Raw genomic sequence first — 16,639 nt, 5'->3', positions numbered from 1 at the left:
GTGAGGGCCGGGGCCCGGGCCGGTGCCGGGGGCGGGCGGCGGGGATGGGCCATGTGGCGGCTGGGTGCGGCCTGGGCGCGGCCCGCGGCGCTGCGCGGGGCCCGGGGCCGGCGGGGAGCGGGGAGCGGCGCGGCCGGGGCCGCCAGCGCGGGAGGAGCGGCGGCGGGCCCAGCGGCACTGCGGGCCCGGCCCGGCCCCGGCGGCGGCTGTGAGTGCGCGGGACGGGCGGGCACCCCCTCCCCTGCCGAGCCCCCCTCCCCTGGCGGGCCCCCCCTCCCCTGCCGAGCCCCGCGGGCCCGGGCCGGCAGCGCTGGGGGCCGGGCTGCCCTGCTGGCGTGCCGCCTTGTGGGCCCAGCGAGCCCGGCGGCGCTTGCGGAAGCTTTATGTATATAAATACGTGCAGAGAGAGGCCGGTGTGAGGCGTAGGGCAGCGGAGTGCTTGCCGTGGCCGTGCCCAGCCGGCCCCGCACCAGGCCCCGCGGGCAGCGGGCTCTCGCCAGCCCCGGCCCGGCCGCGGTTGATCGCTGCCGGTGGAAGCTGAGGGGCGCGGTGGGCTCAGCGGCACCTGCGGAAGGGCGCGGGCACCCGCCGCTGGGCTCTTGGCGGGGCGGGGGACGGTGCAGAACTTCGGCTAAAAGTGCGGCCGTGTGCGGTGCCCGCTGCGTGGCCCAGTGTTACCCACACCTGCGGGATCGCTGGTTTTGCAAATGTCGTTATTAAGCAACAGAGAACCTAAAGGTGTCACGGAGGGGCTGGCGTTGAGACGCGGTGTAACTAGAAGTTAGGAAGCCCTCCTTCCTGCTTGTAACTCCTGTTTGTTTCCGTTCTAGATAAACATCTGATAAAAGGAGATGATAGGAAGACAGTTGTAAGTATTTGCATTTTGTTCGGTAAAATATGTAGAACATGCAGCCTCTTATTTTGTTGCAATCTGAGCCTATGTGCTGGCGTCCATGGGGCACGGTTGCTGCGCTGCAGTGGGGCCTCCGTCATGGGGTCTCACCGCGCGAGCCCACGCTCACCCGCCGCTCTGAACTGCGGTAAGGTCCTGAGGGGTTTGTGCAAATGCATGGTATGGCGTGGGGACAGGTGTCCGTTTGGGGTCAGTTGCATCTGTAGCGTTGCAGTTGCCCTATACAACCCTGCCTGTGAAGCTTGAGGGTTTTTTTGTATTTGGAATCTCATTACTTTAAACTGTAAATTATTTAAGACAGCTGAAAAAACATAATCTCTTAGTTTATTTTAATAGTGCAGGTTTCTGAAAATGTAATGAATCGTAAGCTATCTGTTTATGGATAGCGAAGTTATTACTTCAGCTGGCTTTTATTTTAAGTTGAAAGTTCAGCTGTAGCCTCTGCAGTGAGCTGTGGCAGATGGTGTGGGGAGCAGCAGCCCAGCAGGTGACCCTCTGAAATTCCGGGGAGCCATGGGAAGGGGGTGACAAGCTGGGAGCAGGGGCAGCAGCTGGGGTCCCAGAAGGTGAGGCTGCTGAGGGCTGGGTGGAGAGACATTTGGTACCTGTGTGTCAGGGAGAGAAAGTGCGGTGGTCTGCGGGGAGTCACAGAATCCAAACCGATCCCTGATGTCTTCCTACAAAATAATCTTTTTATATTCTAAGGAAATAGTATGCTTGATATGGGAAGAGTATATTTTTTTATGTGTGCTGTTTACAACTATGTGATAGCACGGTTTTTAAAGGTGATGCTGTTTTTCATCAGATATGTATTGAAGGGAATATTGCAAGTGGAAAAACAACATGCCTGGATTATTTTGCACAGACTACCACCATTGAGGTACTCGATATACATTTCTTTTACATTTTTTCATCTACATCGTTAAGCCATTGCTCATCTTGTGGGCCCCAGGGGTGCACCTCCCCCTCCCCCAACTCTTTACCTTCAAATTGAAGAAGAGGAATTTAGATTATATGTAATATAGTACTAGATGCCAAAACATCAGTAAAAACTGTAAAGTAACAGCAGCCCACATGCTTGGGCATGTTTGGGCATGCTTGTTTGCTGTTTCATGTCACTTTAATCTTAGATGTGTCTTGTAATATGCAGAGTAAAGACAAAGCAGTAATCATGTAAAAATACTGATGTCATGTAACTGAGAGCCCAGTAAATGGATGGCTTTTTTAAAAAAATGAAAAATCTGTTAGAGTGGTTTCTGGAGATTTCTTAGACTGGAACGATATTTAATTTCATATTGGTTAGAACAAGATAAGGGGGAGGTCAGGCTTGCTGTATGTTAAACAAAATCAAGATCAAACTTCAGTGAGCAGTTGCTTTTGTGTGCACCAGATAGTAATGCTTTTATAGTTGTAGACTTGTAAGGTCAAATTAAGTATTTTGAATATAAAACATGTTTAACATGGAGTCATTCTTTTTACCAAGGTTTTGACAGAACCTGTCACTAAGTGGAGGAATGTTCATGGTCACAATATCCTGGTAAGTGGCAGAAATTATTTCTGCAATTGCAATCACTGTTCTTTTAGAAAGACATGCACAAGGACTTCTCACTGATCAGCAAAACTGTTACAAAAGGTGTGGTCATAATCTCATACAGCAAAAAATAAAGCTCTGTGATGCAAAAGATCTTTTACTGTGATTAAGACATGCATATAGTAGAAACATTTTATATCAGATGTGGTTTTGACAAGGACTGGGTCTTTTATTTGGTGTGAGCTAGAAGAAATTCTCAGGAAGGTAAGCCCTGAGTGTGACAGATGTTTCTAAATCTGCTTATGCCTATTTCAAAGAAGGGAAGAACACCACTCAGAAAGTGAGGGCTGGATCTGATCGGTTAGTATTGTTTGACTGCTGAATATAAGGAAAATTCAGTCCTGTGAGGTGTGGACAGCTTCTCTTGTTTTTTGGGCAGTCATTGTTTCTTGGAACCGTTTCCCACGAGTATGTCACTTTGTCACAGCTGTGCTTGCAGACAGCAGTCAGGGCGCTTGGCTACATCTGCAGATAGGCTTTTGCTGGGGTGGTTGGAGTGGTTTCTGATGCCAGTCTTCCCTGCTTGTATGATCAGCTCCATAGCAAAAATCGTATTGCGGGCTAAGATGTGTATCTACGCTCAAGCTCACGTGGAACTTGAGTCAGCACAGTGGTGTGGATACACCCCAAACCACACATGCCCAAACGTGTGTTTGATACCATCACTGCTAGCGCAGACCCTCTGAAAAAGTAAATTCTCCCTACTAGGAGTTGCTGATGCTTTACTTTTTTCTTATTAGTAGAGGGGTGGGGAATGCTTGGCTGTGTCTCACATCGTCACAGCATTCTGTGTGCTTCAGAACACTTTCTCATTCTGATCTTGGGCAGGGAGAAAAAGAGGAGGTCAGATCTGTGGACTGAAGCCATGCTGCTGACTTAAAGCTTGTCACCTCAGCAAACAGACACTGAATGATGTTTTATTCTGAGTCAGATATTTTCTCTGCTCTGCAGGATAGACTGCTGCTTGTAAATATATGTGTGTGTGTAACTGCAGCAATCGGATTAGAGTAGAATATCTGACAACTGCTTGGAGGATCCTTTGGGAAGAACAGTTGTCTGTGTTAAAAGACAGATTTTCTGAGGCCCAGACCATACTTACTGGAACCATATATGCGTTTCTGTATGGACTGGTTATATGTCAGTGCACAACAGTAGAGTAGCAGAAAGTATTTTTTGATTAGTAAACATATTTGAACTGTCTTAAATGAGCTGTGCCTTGGTCCTGACCGTTCCAGGTAACTAATTTCTGTTGTCTTCAGCGAGCGTTCCATGTGCCCTACTTGGTGACTCTATGGACCAGGACTGTAATTATTCTGTGCATTGTGGAGAGCAAATGATCACTTAATTCTTGTCAGACCTGCTGTCAGCCGTTTTAGTGCACTTTGTTTAGAAATTCTGTTGTTGTGCTAAGGCTTACTAAATACCCAACTTCACTTTTTTTTGCTGTTTGACCTAATGAAAACATCTGTTTCTCTTGCTTCCATCTCTGACCCCAGGGCTTAATGTACCAAGATGCATCAAGATGGGGGATAACGTTACAGACTTACATACAGCTTACCATGTTGGAGCAGCATACCAGACCAATGGTAAATGAACATATTTTTAATTTTAAAAAAATTAGATGCTGTTATGAGTAATGAATCTTTTAAACCTTGTATCCAAAAGTTAAGATGCTGTTTGCGGGGTTTTTTTTTGGGTTGGTTTTTTTTTTTTTTGTTTCTGCAGTGGATTTGAATTTTTATGGTGCAAAGATGCTGTTGATATGCTCAGCATGGTGCCCCAGGGGTGAAATATCTGACTCCTACCTGCTCAAGCTTCTGCTTCCCCAAACTACTACTGCTTTTCTTGCACCACCCTTACGAGCTAGACTTGCCATCATCACACGTCAGTGACTTGGATGTAATTAGTGTCTATATAAATTTAGCTATTTCAAATCTTTGGCAACTATCAAGTAATTTTGAAGGTCATGTTAGTATTCGTTCTACTGCTTCATGCTCTTTAGCATAAATTTAGCTATTGCTTCTTGTGTTTAGCCAAAATACTTGCATTAAAATTTTCTATTGTTCTTTTTTTAGATGGTTTGCATCTTTCTATTCTTTTTTCCCTGTATTACTTCACACACACTACCTTTTAACAATACCTGTTCGTTTCTCTTTCCTTCAAACACCTTAAATTACTTCCTATGCTAAATCTTCCATTCCCTGATTCCAAGACCTGATCTTAGGTGGCATGCTTGTGTCTTGATTGCTCTTGCATTGTATTTTCTGAGCCCGTGTCAGGGCAGACTTTTGGGAGTACCACATATGATAGTGATACTGTGCATATATAATTGTTAGCTTTTTGGAAGAGGTGTTTTTCTAAGACAATAGAGACTTCATCCTCTTGCAGAAAAAAATCATTCAAAAATTCGTAAGGATCATGCTGCATTTCAGGCTGGGCTTTGCTGTCCTTGCCATTTGAGCCTTGCTGGAGCAATTGTTGCTTCTGTGGTCATTAACATGCATAATGAAGAACTGGTTGGAAAGAGCTCTACCAGGATTGCCTTGTTCTGTAGGGGCCAGATTGCGTCAAGAGAATCTCTCTTCTCCAAAATGAGGTGCTGTTTGAGCACATGCACGTCTGGCTAAGGCTGGTGCTTTGTAGGTCGTAATTACTTTTTTTTAAAAGTGCTGTTTTCTTGTTACAGTTTTTCTGATGTTAGACCTGTGCTGTTGATGCAGTAACACCTGAAGGTGGCAACAATTCAGGTGGCAATAGTTCCTGTTGCTCTGCAAATCCTAAGTGGATTGCTGCATTTTTGTGCCCCTAGTTAACTTCAGCTGCTCAGCGGAATGCTTCTGCAGTTACTTTTGAAACCTGTGTATGAGTAACAAATTAGTTCTGTAGGCCTTTAATAACGTGGTGACCATAAGCAAGATTAGGAATACTTGTTTTTTTGTGGTTCCCACCCTCCCAGTAAGTTTATCACAACATACTCAGTTCTTCCAGATCTTAAATATTTCATAATGTAAGGGACGTGGTATACAATATGAGCTTGAAAAGAAGCAAACAGGCTGAAAAATGTAGATTGTTTTTTGTAGGTTTCCCCCATAAGAATGATGGAGCGATCAATTCACAGTGCAAAATACATTTTTGTGGAAAATTTGTATCGAAGGTATGGTATATGGTTTTTTACTTTCTTGGCTTCATTAGATTAAAAAATATATCTAATTGATTGATGATTTCTTTGTTAATTTGAATCTAAGTGGTCTGTGAAGTCTGTCAGTTCTGTGTTGGAGTGGCAGTGTATTTTTATGGGACGTGCCACCCACTGGTAGTATAAAACCTGTAGGACAGTGGGCCAGGTGAGAGCCTGTTTCAGAAGTGCTCGTGTGTATTTAGAACATCTTATTATTTAGAACACCATTTACTGAATTTATCTGCTCTCCAGCTGAATACAAAAGTTGTGCTTGAATCAAAGCAAACGTACTGAACAGGTGAAGAACCAGGAGGATATAAAGATTAACGCTGTAGGAGGGAGAGAACTAGGTAGCATTACCCAACCTAGCATACAGGATTGGCTTTTCTTGCAAGCAGGAACTTGAGTTCACACGCTGTTGCTCAGAAACAGGATTCATAGGATCAAAATAGACTTTAAACCTTGGCAGGCTAGTGAGTAAGGAAAGAACAAGAGCTGTTTGTCTCTAAATGTCACTTTCTGAATCAGGTCCCCACCCCAAGGTGTGCTTGGGCCAGAGGAAGAGCAGTTGGGCCGAACACAAGTTATTTGACTCTGGAGCATAAGATTGTGGCCTGGAATAGGAAAAGCATTTATTACCTGGCTGATGTATAACTTGCCCATCTCATACTAACTAAAATAGGGCAGTAACCTGTACTGATTTTTTTGTGTGTTTATTTTTGGTGTTTTTTTTTTTTTTTGTTTAGAATGCTGAGCTTCTGCTGAGAAGTTTATACAACAGATTGTGTTTTCAATGGATTTTTCAGTGATCTTAAGGGACAAAACCAGTTTCTTCCCCCTGTCTGCAGGGAGAATGGCTGCATGCCACGAGATGGCATCCGTGCTACATCAGCTGCTAGCCTGTCACTGGAACTGCTTTGAAAGTTGAGAGAGACAGAGTAAGATGCGAGGCAAACAGAAAAAGACATTATTTATCCCAGTCTGTATACAATGGAAACGTACTGGAATGTGTCTTGTTTTTAATTACTTTTTTCTTTTCATTGTAGACAAAGTGCTTTTGCTACAAAGGCTGAGAACTTTGTTGCTATGAGGCTAAGTCTGCTTGTGTCAACTCTATGTATTAATTCTGTAATAACATTTTTAAGGATATCTAAGATGTTTCGTGGCCTCAGCCCTTTTTAATATTGGACAGAAGGCATTTGCTTTGTTCTGTTACAGCAAGCTAAAAGCCAGCTGATGCTACCAATAGCAAACCAAGATAGAAGGGTGTGTAAAAGCATTATAAATAAAACAAGGAAAGATTTGGGATACATGAAAATAGCCATTTTGAGTCACATTAACAAAATAAGTAAAGCTGTCCTTCCTCCCTCATATCCTGTGTCCAGTGGTGGCTAAAAGTACCTGAAAAGAGTGTCAGAACGGGGTAAGCATTTATGATAATTTCTGAGTACATCCAGTAACTTAGTTTAGGGAATTCCTTACTCAGCAGTGGTTTTTCTGTATTTAGTAACCCACAGGGAATTTCTTTTCCATGAACCTGTCTGGTTTTCAGCTAAGCTTGTGTAAACCTTTAGTTTCCAGGACATCCCATGGCAAGCAGTTCTATAGCTTTGCTCCATGTAGTTTGATCACCACCCTATTCCGTGTGTTGTAGTTCTTTAAAGATCATCTAGACTTGTCTCAAAAATGAATGCTTACTTCTGTGTAGAGGAAGGAGAACTGCATATAAGAAAAGACAGGATGATTATTGGAGTATGGAAATAGTAGTAACAGTGGAAATGAAGTCCGTTTCAGAGTTCTGAAAGCACGTGAATTCTCACAGTAGGAGAAAGTGCTGTAACGTAGAGGCAGTACCCCTGTGACTTTACTGCAGAGCCTGTTATTAGGGGGTAGGGAAAGTCATCTTAGTAACCGCAGGCACAGCTTCAGGACAAATGATGAAAGAAAGTAATTAAAGCTTTGAACAAAAATGTAAAGTCAGTGACCAACAACAGATCATGTTAGACTAGTCTAGTAATTGTGTTTTGTAATGTTCCACCCCGCCCCCCCCCAGCCCCCTTGAACAAAGGCATTCTCCATCAATCTGAAGTCATGTATTTGTCAAGCAGGTTTTGGGAGACTTTTGTGCATGATGGTTCATAAGTGCAGAAGCTGGTGGTGTAATGTGATAGCAAATCTCGTTGAAGGGAGATATTGACAGGGGATGTGTCACGCTAGAAGGACGCTACTCGTGTTGGTTCAGCCTTTGGATTGATGCTTTGGTACAAAGGGTGAGAGTATGCTAATAAATTCCGTCATTCCATTGAACTGACAACAGTTCAACTGTAAGATGAAAGATTGTAAGTTGAAAAGCAGAAATATATATATCTTTTACAATATTTATAGATCAATAAAAATTGATTGCAAAATAACACTAGTTTTGCGTAGCCCAGAGAAGAGTGAGTGACTCTTGGAAGTATCTGGCAAAGGGCTTCCAGGAGGGAGATGGAAATATTGGTGCTTTTGTACACAGCTTTTATGAGAGCTTTTTAAAATTACTTTTTACACTTTTAACTGCTTGTTCATGATCTGTGAAATAAAATTGAAACAGGTGTGAAGCTGAGATACTGGCACGATCAAAAGAATTGAAAGCCTGTTTAGAGAGACAAAACCAGCTTGACATATGTATAGGAAAGTTGGGAGAATACACTTGTCACCTATGGGCACACTGGGTGCAAACACAAAAAATAGGAGTTACTGAAGCTGGAAGACTGTAATAACAAAGGAATAATTAGATATAAAAAGGCTATGGATACATTAAGGGCTAAAAATTTGAAGATGGTGTCTTAGCCGTCAGAGGAAGAAAGAGAATCTTTACACTTGATACTTCTCTGTAGCAGGATAATAGTGCCCTGTGGCAGTGGAAAGCCTTAGAATGATTGCTTCCCATGCAGTGTTTTTTTAGTTCAACTGCTGCATGAAAATTTCAAAAATCATTCTGTAACTAAACTGACTTTGCAAAGGAAAATTCCTTTGTATCCTCTGGAAGATTTTTCTTTCCTTGTTACTATTTCCTAGAAGGAATCTTCTGTCTCTGTCGGGGAGTGATCCTAATTCTTGTGTAGGTTAGTCAACATGCAGAAATCATGCAGAGAACACTGGTGAGGTTGTCCATTGTAGAAATTAAATTATGTCTGTTTGATGGAAGGTCTAGAAAACAAAACTGACCTGATACATCTCTAAATTTTGCTGAAATGTTACTAAAAAAACCTCCTCACGCTCAAGCTGTTCAACAGGTATGTTCAGCAAAGGGATTGTTACATAGCTGTATGGAAGGCAAATTCCCATTAAAAGTATGTAAAAATGAAATAGAACTTTTAAAATTCAACGTAAGATTCAGACTGAATGGGGAAAGCATGCTGCAAAGAGCAGAGCTTATTTTCTGCTTGCTTTTCTGTAAGAGAAGGTATTGCTTAGGGTCCCAGTCTTAAAGATTGAGAAGAATCACTTGTTACTTCTAGTCTAGACAAGCTCTTCTCCTTTAGAACGATGAGTTGAAGCAAGGGATGAAGAGCTGTGGCAATATCAGGAATACCAGCTCTTCTTTGACCCAGTGTTACTCAGTATTTGTGTTTTGGCTTTGCAGGCTTTTTCCCAGAGAGAGAAATAAGAGTAAGATTTACGATGGTGAAGGAAGGCTTAAATTGTAAGCAATTGCTGTGAGTCTCCAGCATGCAGAGATATGCATGGGTGTCCAAGTTCTTACTGCGATTGCACGTTTGAGTTTAGCACTGAAAGGCACACTTCTATTAGGTGTAAAACTGTAGAAGAATTTTAAATGTGCATGTGAGTATGCATGGTACATTATAGGGTAAGCACTAGCAATTCACTTTGTGCCATTTGAATTTGTAGTTAGTTATTCATAGCTCGTTCCTGTGATGTTTAACTTTCGCAGTAAAAACTTACTTGGTAGGAGTCGAAAGTCTGCCAACTTTGGAAATGAAAACACCCTTTTGTACCTTTTTTGTTACTTGTAGCTTTATGGATCTTGAGCCTGACCCAGAATCCTCACAGGATGTTGGGAGAAATCCTTCACTGTGAGGGTGGTGGGACACTGGAAGAGGCTGCCCGGAGGAGCTGTGGATGCCCCATCCCTGGCAGTGTCCAAGGCCAGGCTGGATGGGGCTTTGAGCAACCTGCTCCAGTGGAAGGTGTCCCTGCCCATGGTGGGGGGGCTGGAACTAGGTGATCTTTAAGGTCCCTTCCAACCCAAACCATTCTGTGATTCTATGATTATGCAGGGGACTCCACTGTCAGAGGGAAGGCAAAAGCATGGTGACTGCAGGGCAGGTCAGTGCAGAATTGACCTGTGCTTACCTGTCTTTTAGGGTAAGAATAGTGGGGCTTTTTCTTAATTCTAATTCCTTTTGATGAGACGTCTTGGAGAAGAGTAGCAGAATTAGTATTTGGCTTATGTATATGCCTGCTGCCCAGAAACATACACGACTGATGTATTAGAAGAATAACAGTGAATTATCCCATGTTTTGGGTGCTTTGGGAGGCAAGATATTCAGCTGGATGGCAGATAAAGAAGGGAGGTAGTATGAATATGGGTTTTGCTTTCTTGCATACTTAGGTGGAAATACCTTTCTGGATTATCTTTACTGAGTTTTGCCAGTGATCAAAGCACGTTGCCAGAAGAATGGTTTAGAAATCTGTGGAATCTTTTTTGTTCAGCACTATTTAAAATGTTGCAACTGGTCTTAATCATTCAGGTGGAGAGGACAGGAGCCTCTCAATCCTATCTCTTTTTCGTGAATTTATCCAGGGAAGAGTGTGGAGTATGTGTTATTATTACCAGTTTTGAAGAAAGACTAATGTAAAACTAGTAATATTTTATATTTAGGATTATGGTAATAAGTGGAAATTTTTGATACTAGTAAAAGCATAACATATGCTTCTTAATACGGGCTCTGTAGACATGAGTCTACATGAGTCGTTTTACGTGAGTCGTTTGATATTTTATTATTCTTACTGAGATAACTTTGGGACAATTGTTTCTGATATTGTCTGTGCACTCTGAATACAGAGTTCAAATTAAGCATATTGAATATTTCACTGCTCTTTCCACAAATATTTCTTGCAGTGGCAGTAAATTTTATTTACACGGTGTCATCATTTTTTCACTGCTCTTTACTATGGCTTCTGTAAGGAATTATCAGTGCTGCATAGTAAATCAAGCCTTTCTGGTGACACGCGCTGTAGTAGAGTCCAGATAGATGTGAAATGATTCTCATATAAAGAACTTGAGCAATAAATACCATTGACAGTAATTTGTTGTTACTGTATAAATGTCAACATGGTAATATTTTTCTTGTTAGTCACAAAGTAATTATTTCTTAACTGTAGTGGGAAAAATAATTAATGTTTGTAACTGGTAATAATAGGAACTTTGTGTCAGTGCTTTTTTAACAAAAAGAAGAAAGATTTGGTCTTTCTGTTGCGTAAACAATGCTTTAGGAGGCCTTCAGTTTGGGCGGGCATAATATTGGTCTTGTTTTTATTTCACATATGCTGGAGTAAATTTGGAGTAATTCTAGTCGGGTAAAAAAAAAAAAAAAACAACCAAAAAAAAGTTTATGATTGATCTGTGCATGCTTTTCAGTGAATGGTAACTTTTATGTTTATTCAGCGGAAAAATGCCAGAGGTGGATTATGTTGTGCTGACTGAGTGGTTTGACTGGATCCAGAGCAACACTGATGTTTCTGTTGATTTGATAGGTAAAATTCTGATGGCATCTGGAGGGGCATGTTTGTGGGTGGATTCCTCACTGGGAGAAAAAATGTTCCTTGGGTCATAAATAATCATATTATTCAATATAATAGTGGCTGCAATGTGTAGCATCAGACAGCATTAATTTGTGGATGGCTCATGGATTAACAGTAATGCCAAAGGGGAGGTTCAATGGTGGTACCCAAGTCAGGATTCTTTCCTCCTATGGTTTGTGAACTAAATTTTTTCTTTGCTTTTAAAGCTGATCCTTGAACATAACTATTATAATTTTTGTCATGACAGTTTACCTGCAGACTTCTCCTGAAGTTTGTTATGAGAGGTTAAAGAGAAGATGCAGAGAAGAGGAAAAGATCATTCCTCTGGTAAGGAGTTCTTTCAATATCTGTGGTTACAATGAACTTTAAAAACATAATGATTCCAGTCTAGAATACTGAAATCATATCCTGAGTGCATTGCCAAAATGTGGTCAGTTGTTTCCACTGCAAACTAAAAACTTCAATATTTGATTTTGATTTATTGTAAAAAAGTGATCTATCATGCACCCTGACTTTCCCAAGTGTTACGTTTAATAATCAGTGTACTGTAGCTGACTGTTTAGGTGCGGTATTAATCTACTGTTAATCTCTTCTAAAGTGTCAAAAAGCAATTGCCTTTATGCCCTTTAATGATAGAAAAGCACGCAGCATGCAGGTGCTGAAGATTTATGTGGGTGCTTTCTGTTGTCTGCTATTCCCAGGATGTTTATGTGTGAAAAGTTGTCTCTGCTTGTGTCTGAAAAGAAGCAACTTGTTGAAAATTGTTAGCGTGGGAATCTGCTTAAAAATGACCTGTAGCAATTGAATAACCTGTGTCAGTTGACAGAATGGCCTTTCATTAAACAGGTTTTCTCCTAAAGAAAGCCTAACCAGAAATAAATGTAGTTTCAGAAGCCATAGTGTATACTCCCAAGGTATCTCTAGTTTTGGGCAGTTCAGTAGAAGCAATTGACAGTTGAAGTTACATGAGTACATTTTGGGCCATGTGAAATTCTGCCTTGGAAAGTAAATCCTTGCTGTAATGGATTTGAAGAGACATTGTGTTACTTCACAGCTCCACCGAGGGGTGGGGAGGAGCAATTGTGAATGACAAATTTTAAGTGGTCTCCATGAAAAAAAACCCTAATAACTGATGACAGGCACAAGTGCTTTTAGAGGAAAGTGAGTCAGAGTTAGGAGAAAGTGAACTGGGAATTTTAGGAAAATGTGTTGACACAGAAAGAGCATTCAATACATATTCTTTGCAGTCTTGCCCTTTTTGTCCTCCCTTCTCTTTGTTGTATTTTTCTCTGTAAAACCCCGTTACACCTATGGGAGAGAAACATGGTTCTTGATCTTAAAAGGAGCTGAGAGCCCTGGGCTGCTGCAAGCCGTGTCTTTGAGGTTCTTCATGGAGTAAAACCTTATACTGGGAATTAATTTTTCTTAGAAACCTTTCGATGGTTTTTATTTTTGTTAGTGGAAGTACCTGATGCTGGCTTTTATATGTAGTTCTTGACTACTTACCAAATGTATAAAAATTGCAATGTGTATTTCATCCCTGGGCAAATGTGTTATTTGAACACCTCTTTTCTAGGAATATTTAGAAGCTATTCATCAGCTCTACGAAGAGTGGCTTATTAAACATACACTGTTTCAAGTTTCCTGCCCAGTGCTTGTGAGTATTATTTTAGTTATAACCAATTACGCATATGGAGGATTGCACTCTTCAAATAATAAGAGTGTTACTTAGTGGTAAAAGTAAATTTTCTTTTCTAATAACCTTTGGAGAATGAAAACCTCAGAAAAATGTTTACAGCTATCCATAATGCATAGCATAAAAGTCTGGTCTTGGATCTCTTTGGTGGAATTTGAGGGTCTGTTCACTGTGATTGTTTACAGGATAAGGCATGTCGCGTTTCCATGAATGCCAGATTCTGAACAGGAGGCTAACTGAACAGGTCTCTAGGAGTGTATCACTTTGGCTTCAGTGGTAGCCCTGTTCTATTTTGCTCAAAAGCAACCGTGTTTTATGGTGTCAGTCATTTCTAATGTTCATGTTCTTCTTTTCAAGGTTATCGGAGCTGACCATGACATGCAGAAAATGCTAGAAAAGTATGAAGAAAACCGGGACCAAATACTAAATCCATATAATATGCAACGCCATTTATAGAAGTCTGAGCTGTTTTATTTAAAAAAACAAGTTTATTAAGTCTGGTTTGGGGGCAATTTTGAGTATCTTTAATATTTCTAGATATAATGGGTTTCGCTTTTGAATTATGTTGTGTAGAAAGTTGTGGACTTACTGCTATGAAACATTGAGATACAAGTCGTAAACAGACTATAAGCCAACTCCCTTTCATGTTTTCAGGTTCTCCATCAGCTTTACTGTGTCAATTCTATTCAGCTAAAATGCAGCTATTTCCCCCATTTCCCACTTCACTGCTGCTTTTCTATAAGTAACCCAAGTTTCTTCCTTTTTTCCCCCCAAATTTCCCTATTTTTGTAATTTGAAAGAAGAGTTCCATACAAGAGGTGGGGTGTCCTTTTTTATTATTAGAGGAAGCAAGTGAAGTGCATTAAGTTGAAGTAGCTTTGTTAAAACAGGTCTTACCAGGTTGAAATAGGAGGTCTTGCTCTAATCCTGCCTACACTAGTACAGTTTCATTGAATTCACTAAGTTTCTTCTGCTTTACATGAAATCACAATACAGCTCTAGTTTTGAAGATAAATGCACTAGTATACTCCCACCAAATTCAGTGGCAAAAAGAGTAACAGTTTTCAGAAGCGATCGCAGGACGGCTCTGAGGCTTTTTTTTTTTAAGCCCCATTTTTAAAAGGGCTTATTTCTCTCTGGTGTTCATGAAATCACTAGCCTTGCTACGGCCGAGTTGAGGACTAGTGAAAATACAGGGTACACAGAACTGTATTTGTTGTTCCTTTTAAATGGTTATAAAAAATTCTAGAATTGATTGATTTCTTAACTGTTTTGGATTCTTCTTTCGTACTTTTTTTTTATAAAGAAAAATGCAGATGTCTTTTGGGTTTATATCTTGGATCAGTTTATTGTGACTTACAGGTACTTGAGGAGTATAGATTACATTCTTGCACTTGTTTAAGCTGAAGTGTTGAGTTGCCCTTAATTTCTGCTTTACCCTCCGAGTGTTGTCTTCAGGATAATCCTTTTAATGCAGCAGTTCTGATGGTTTTCACGTTACTTTTCCTGTTCAATTTGAAAGGAATGATTCCTGAAGTACAGTATACACTAATTTTTTTTCCACAGTAGTTTTGGTTGGTTTAACTAGAGCAAGCAAGGTTAACAGTGCTTTAAAACACAATTCTATTAATATAGAGCATCTGTCACAGCAATGTAGGGAACACTTCTAAAAATGGCTAATGTCCAAGGCTTCAGTTAGTATTGATCACTTATTACAGACATTTGTCTGTAACTTGTTGGAGAATAAAAATGGCTTTTCCGTGTTCCACCTGATTTTGGACAATATCAGATGACATTCGTTTTGGAGATTGCTTCGTCGCTTTTATTTTGTAGTTTAGCGGTAGCTGGTTTTGTGCCTAAAAACTGTAGTATTGAAATGACTGCACTGTTTTCCAAATCAGGAAATGCAGTTAATTTCTTGTTATTTCCATCTGGTGGGATTTCCCCCCCCTCCCCGGCCAAATCAGTACAACTTAATAATGATCAATGAGTGCACTGGCAGAGCATTTCCTAGTGAAGTACTAAATTAGCACACCAAAGCTTGTGAACCCAGTATTGGCATTCTGTTGTTCTGTTGCAAATCTTTAGAATTCTAGCTTAAAAATAAGATTTTTGCATGTTAAGTAATTATCTTTCTTACTGAAGCGTATTTGTAGGGGGATAGTAGTCATTCTTGAAACCTTCTGTTAAACTTGCAAATTTTTTTCTTCTGTGAGAGACCAAAAGAACTATTCCTTTGGAAATAGTTCTATACATTTGAAGTTCGGTCATCTGCGGTTTGTTCTTAATACTAACTTCATTATGGGTTGTAGATGCAAAGGATATATATTTTGCACACAGTCCAGAAAATATCACTGAATTGTTTTGTACAGAGAATCTTACAGTACAAAGACTGTCACTGTTATCTTTCAGCTTTTGATAGAAATTTATGCATTTTGGTCAGACTTCCCCCCCCCTTTTTATTATATCAAAACAGTAGTTTGGATGGGGGGTATACATAGTCATAATTATAATGGAATATAAAGGAATAATTTATATAACTTATTTATTAAAAATTAAATATGTGATGTCTACAGAGAACATGTTTTTTATGTTTTGCTAGCTATTAATTTACATGTATAGATTTTCATATTCAGGAAGGTTGGGGTATTTAATGAAAACTGGGAACAAAACCAAACAGGTTGCTTGTTATGTGTCATAAATGTAACATGTTTGTGGTCTGTTATAGATGTGTAGATAAAAATACTGCAGTAACCATAAATAGCTGTTTTTACATCTGGAATTTATTTGGTTTTGTTTCTTGAAATCTGTTGATGAAGGGAGGGGGGAAAAAAGGGCAATCAGCATTAGTCTTACATATTTTGTTTCTTTTACGACTGTCTGAGAAGCAGTGATTGGGTAGCAAGTTGCAAAATACCATAGAAATGACTCATTTCTGTAGGCAGAGTGAACTTCAGTACCAGTGGAATGGGTAATACAAACAGGCTGCCACTTCTCTTGGCTTTTAAGGTTTGGTTGATAAGTGGGATGTAGCCTACACTTGTAGACTAAACCATAGGTAATTGCTTTTGCTTACATTTTGGCTGTTCTGGAGTATATTGTAGGAATACATGAGATGAGTAAAAGTTGTGGGGTTTAATTACTTTCATCACAATGAGTTCCACATCTAAATTGCAGTATGTGTGAAAAGTGATTATATCCTTCTGTGTTGCCTTTATTACATAGTTAGTCTGAATAGATGATGTCTTCTCCCGACTTTGGTATTTACTTTGTCCTAGTCAAGGTGTCTTAGCAAATCTGTAACATCTGGGAGCAGCATATAAAATGACTTGAAGTAAGACAGAGACACTGGCAAAAACTAGAACATTTAATACTTGCGTTCTGTTAGCCTGGCCTTCTGTGTACTTTCTTCTAGCAAGGGGAAGCATGTTTAAGGGATCTTTCATGTTTGAT

At 40.4% G+C, this 16,639-nt stretch overlaps 1 protein-coding gene across 1 annotated transcript; it reads left to right on the top strand.

Moving 5' to 3' along the window:
* The first annotated feature begins 322 nt into the window (after nucleotides 1-322).
* On the top strand, nucleotides 323-15,947 carry TK2 (thymidine kinase 2). The gene is made up of 10 exons (XM_040615823.1): nucleotides 323-738; nucleotides 831-868; nucleotides 1,719-1,793; nucleotides 2,397-2,450; nucleotides 4,001-4,090; nucleotides 5,585-5,658; nucleotides 11,354-11,442; nucleotides 11,738-11,817; nucleotides 13,067-13,147; nucleotides 13,544-15,947. The coding sequence occupies exons 1-10, from the start codon at nucleotides 708-710 to the stop codon at nucleotides 13,640-13,642; spliced, it is 711 nt and encodes a 236-aa protein (XP_040471757.1). The 5' UTR covers nucleotides 323-707; the 3' UTR covers nucleotides 13,643-15,947.
* The last annotated feature ends 692 nt before the right edge of the window (nucleotides 15,948-16,639 follow it).

The sequence above is a fragment of the Falco naumanni genome, chromosome 15, assembly GCF_017639655.2.
Source record: "Falco naumanni isolate bFalNau1 chromosome 15, bFalNau1.pat, whole genome shotgun sequence".
In the NCBI taxonomy this organism is placed as follows: Eukaryota; Metazoa; Chordata; class Aves; order Falconiformes; family Falconidae; genus Falco; species Falco naumanni.
The sequence above is the reverse complement of the archived record's forward strand: the minus strand, read 5'-3'. Positions and strand labels throughout refer to the sequence as shown.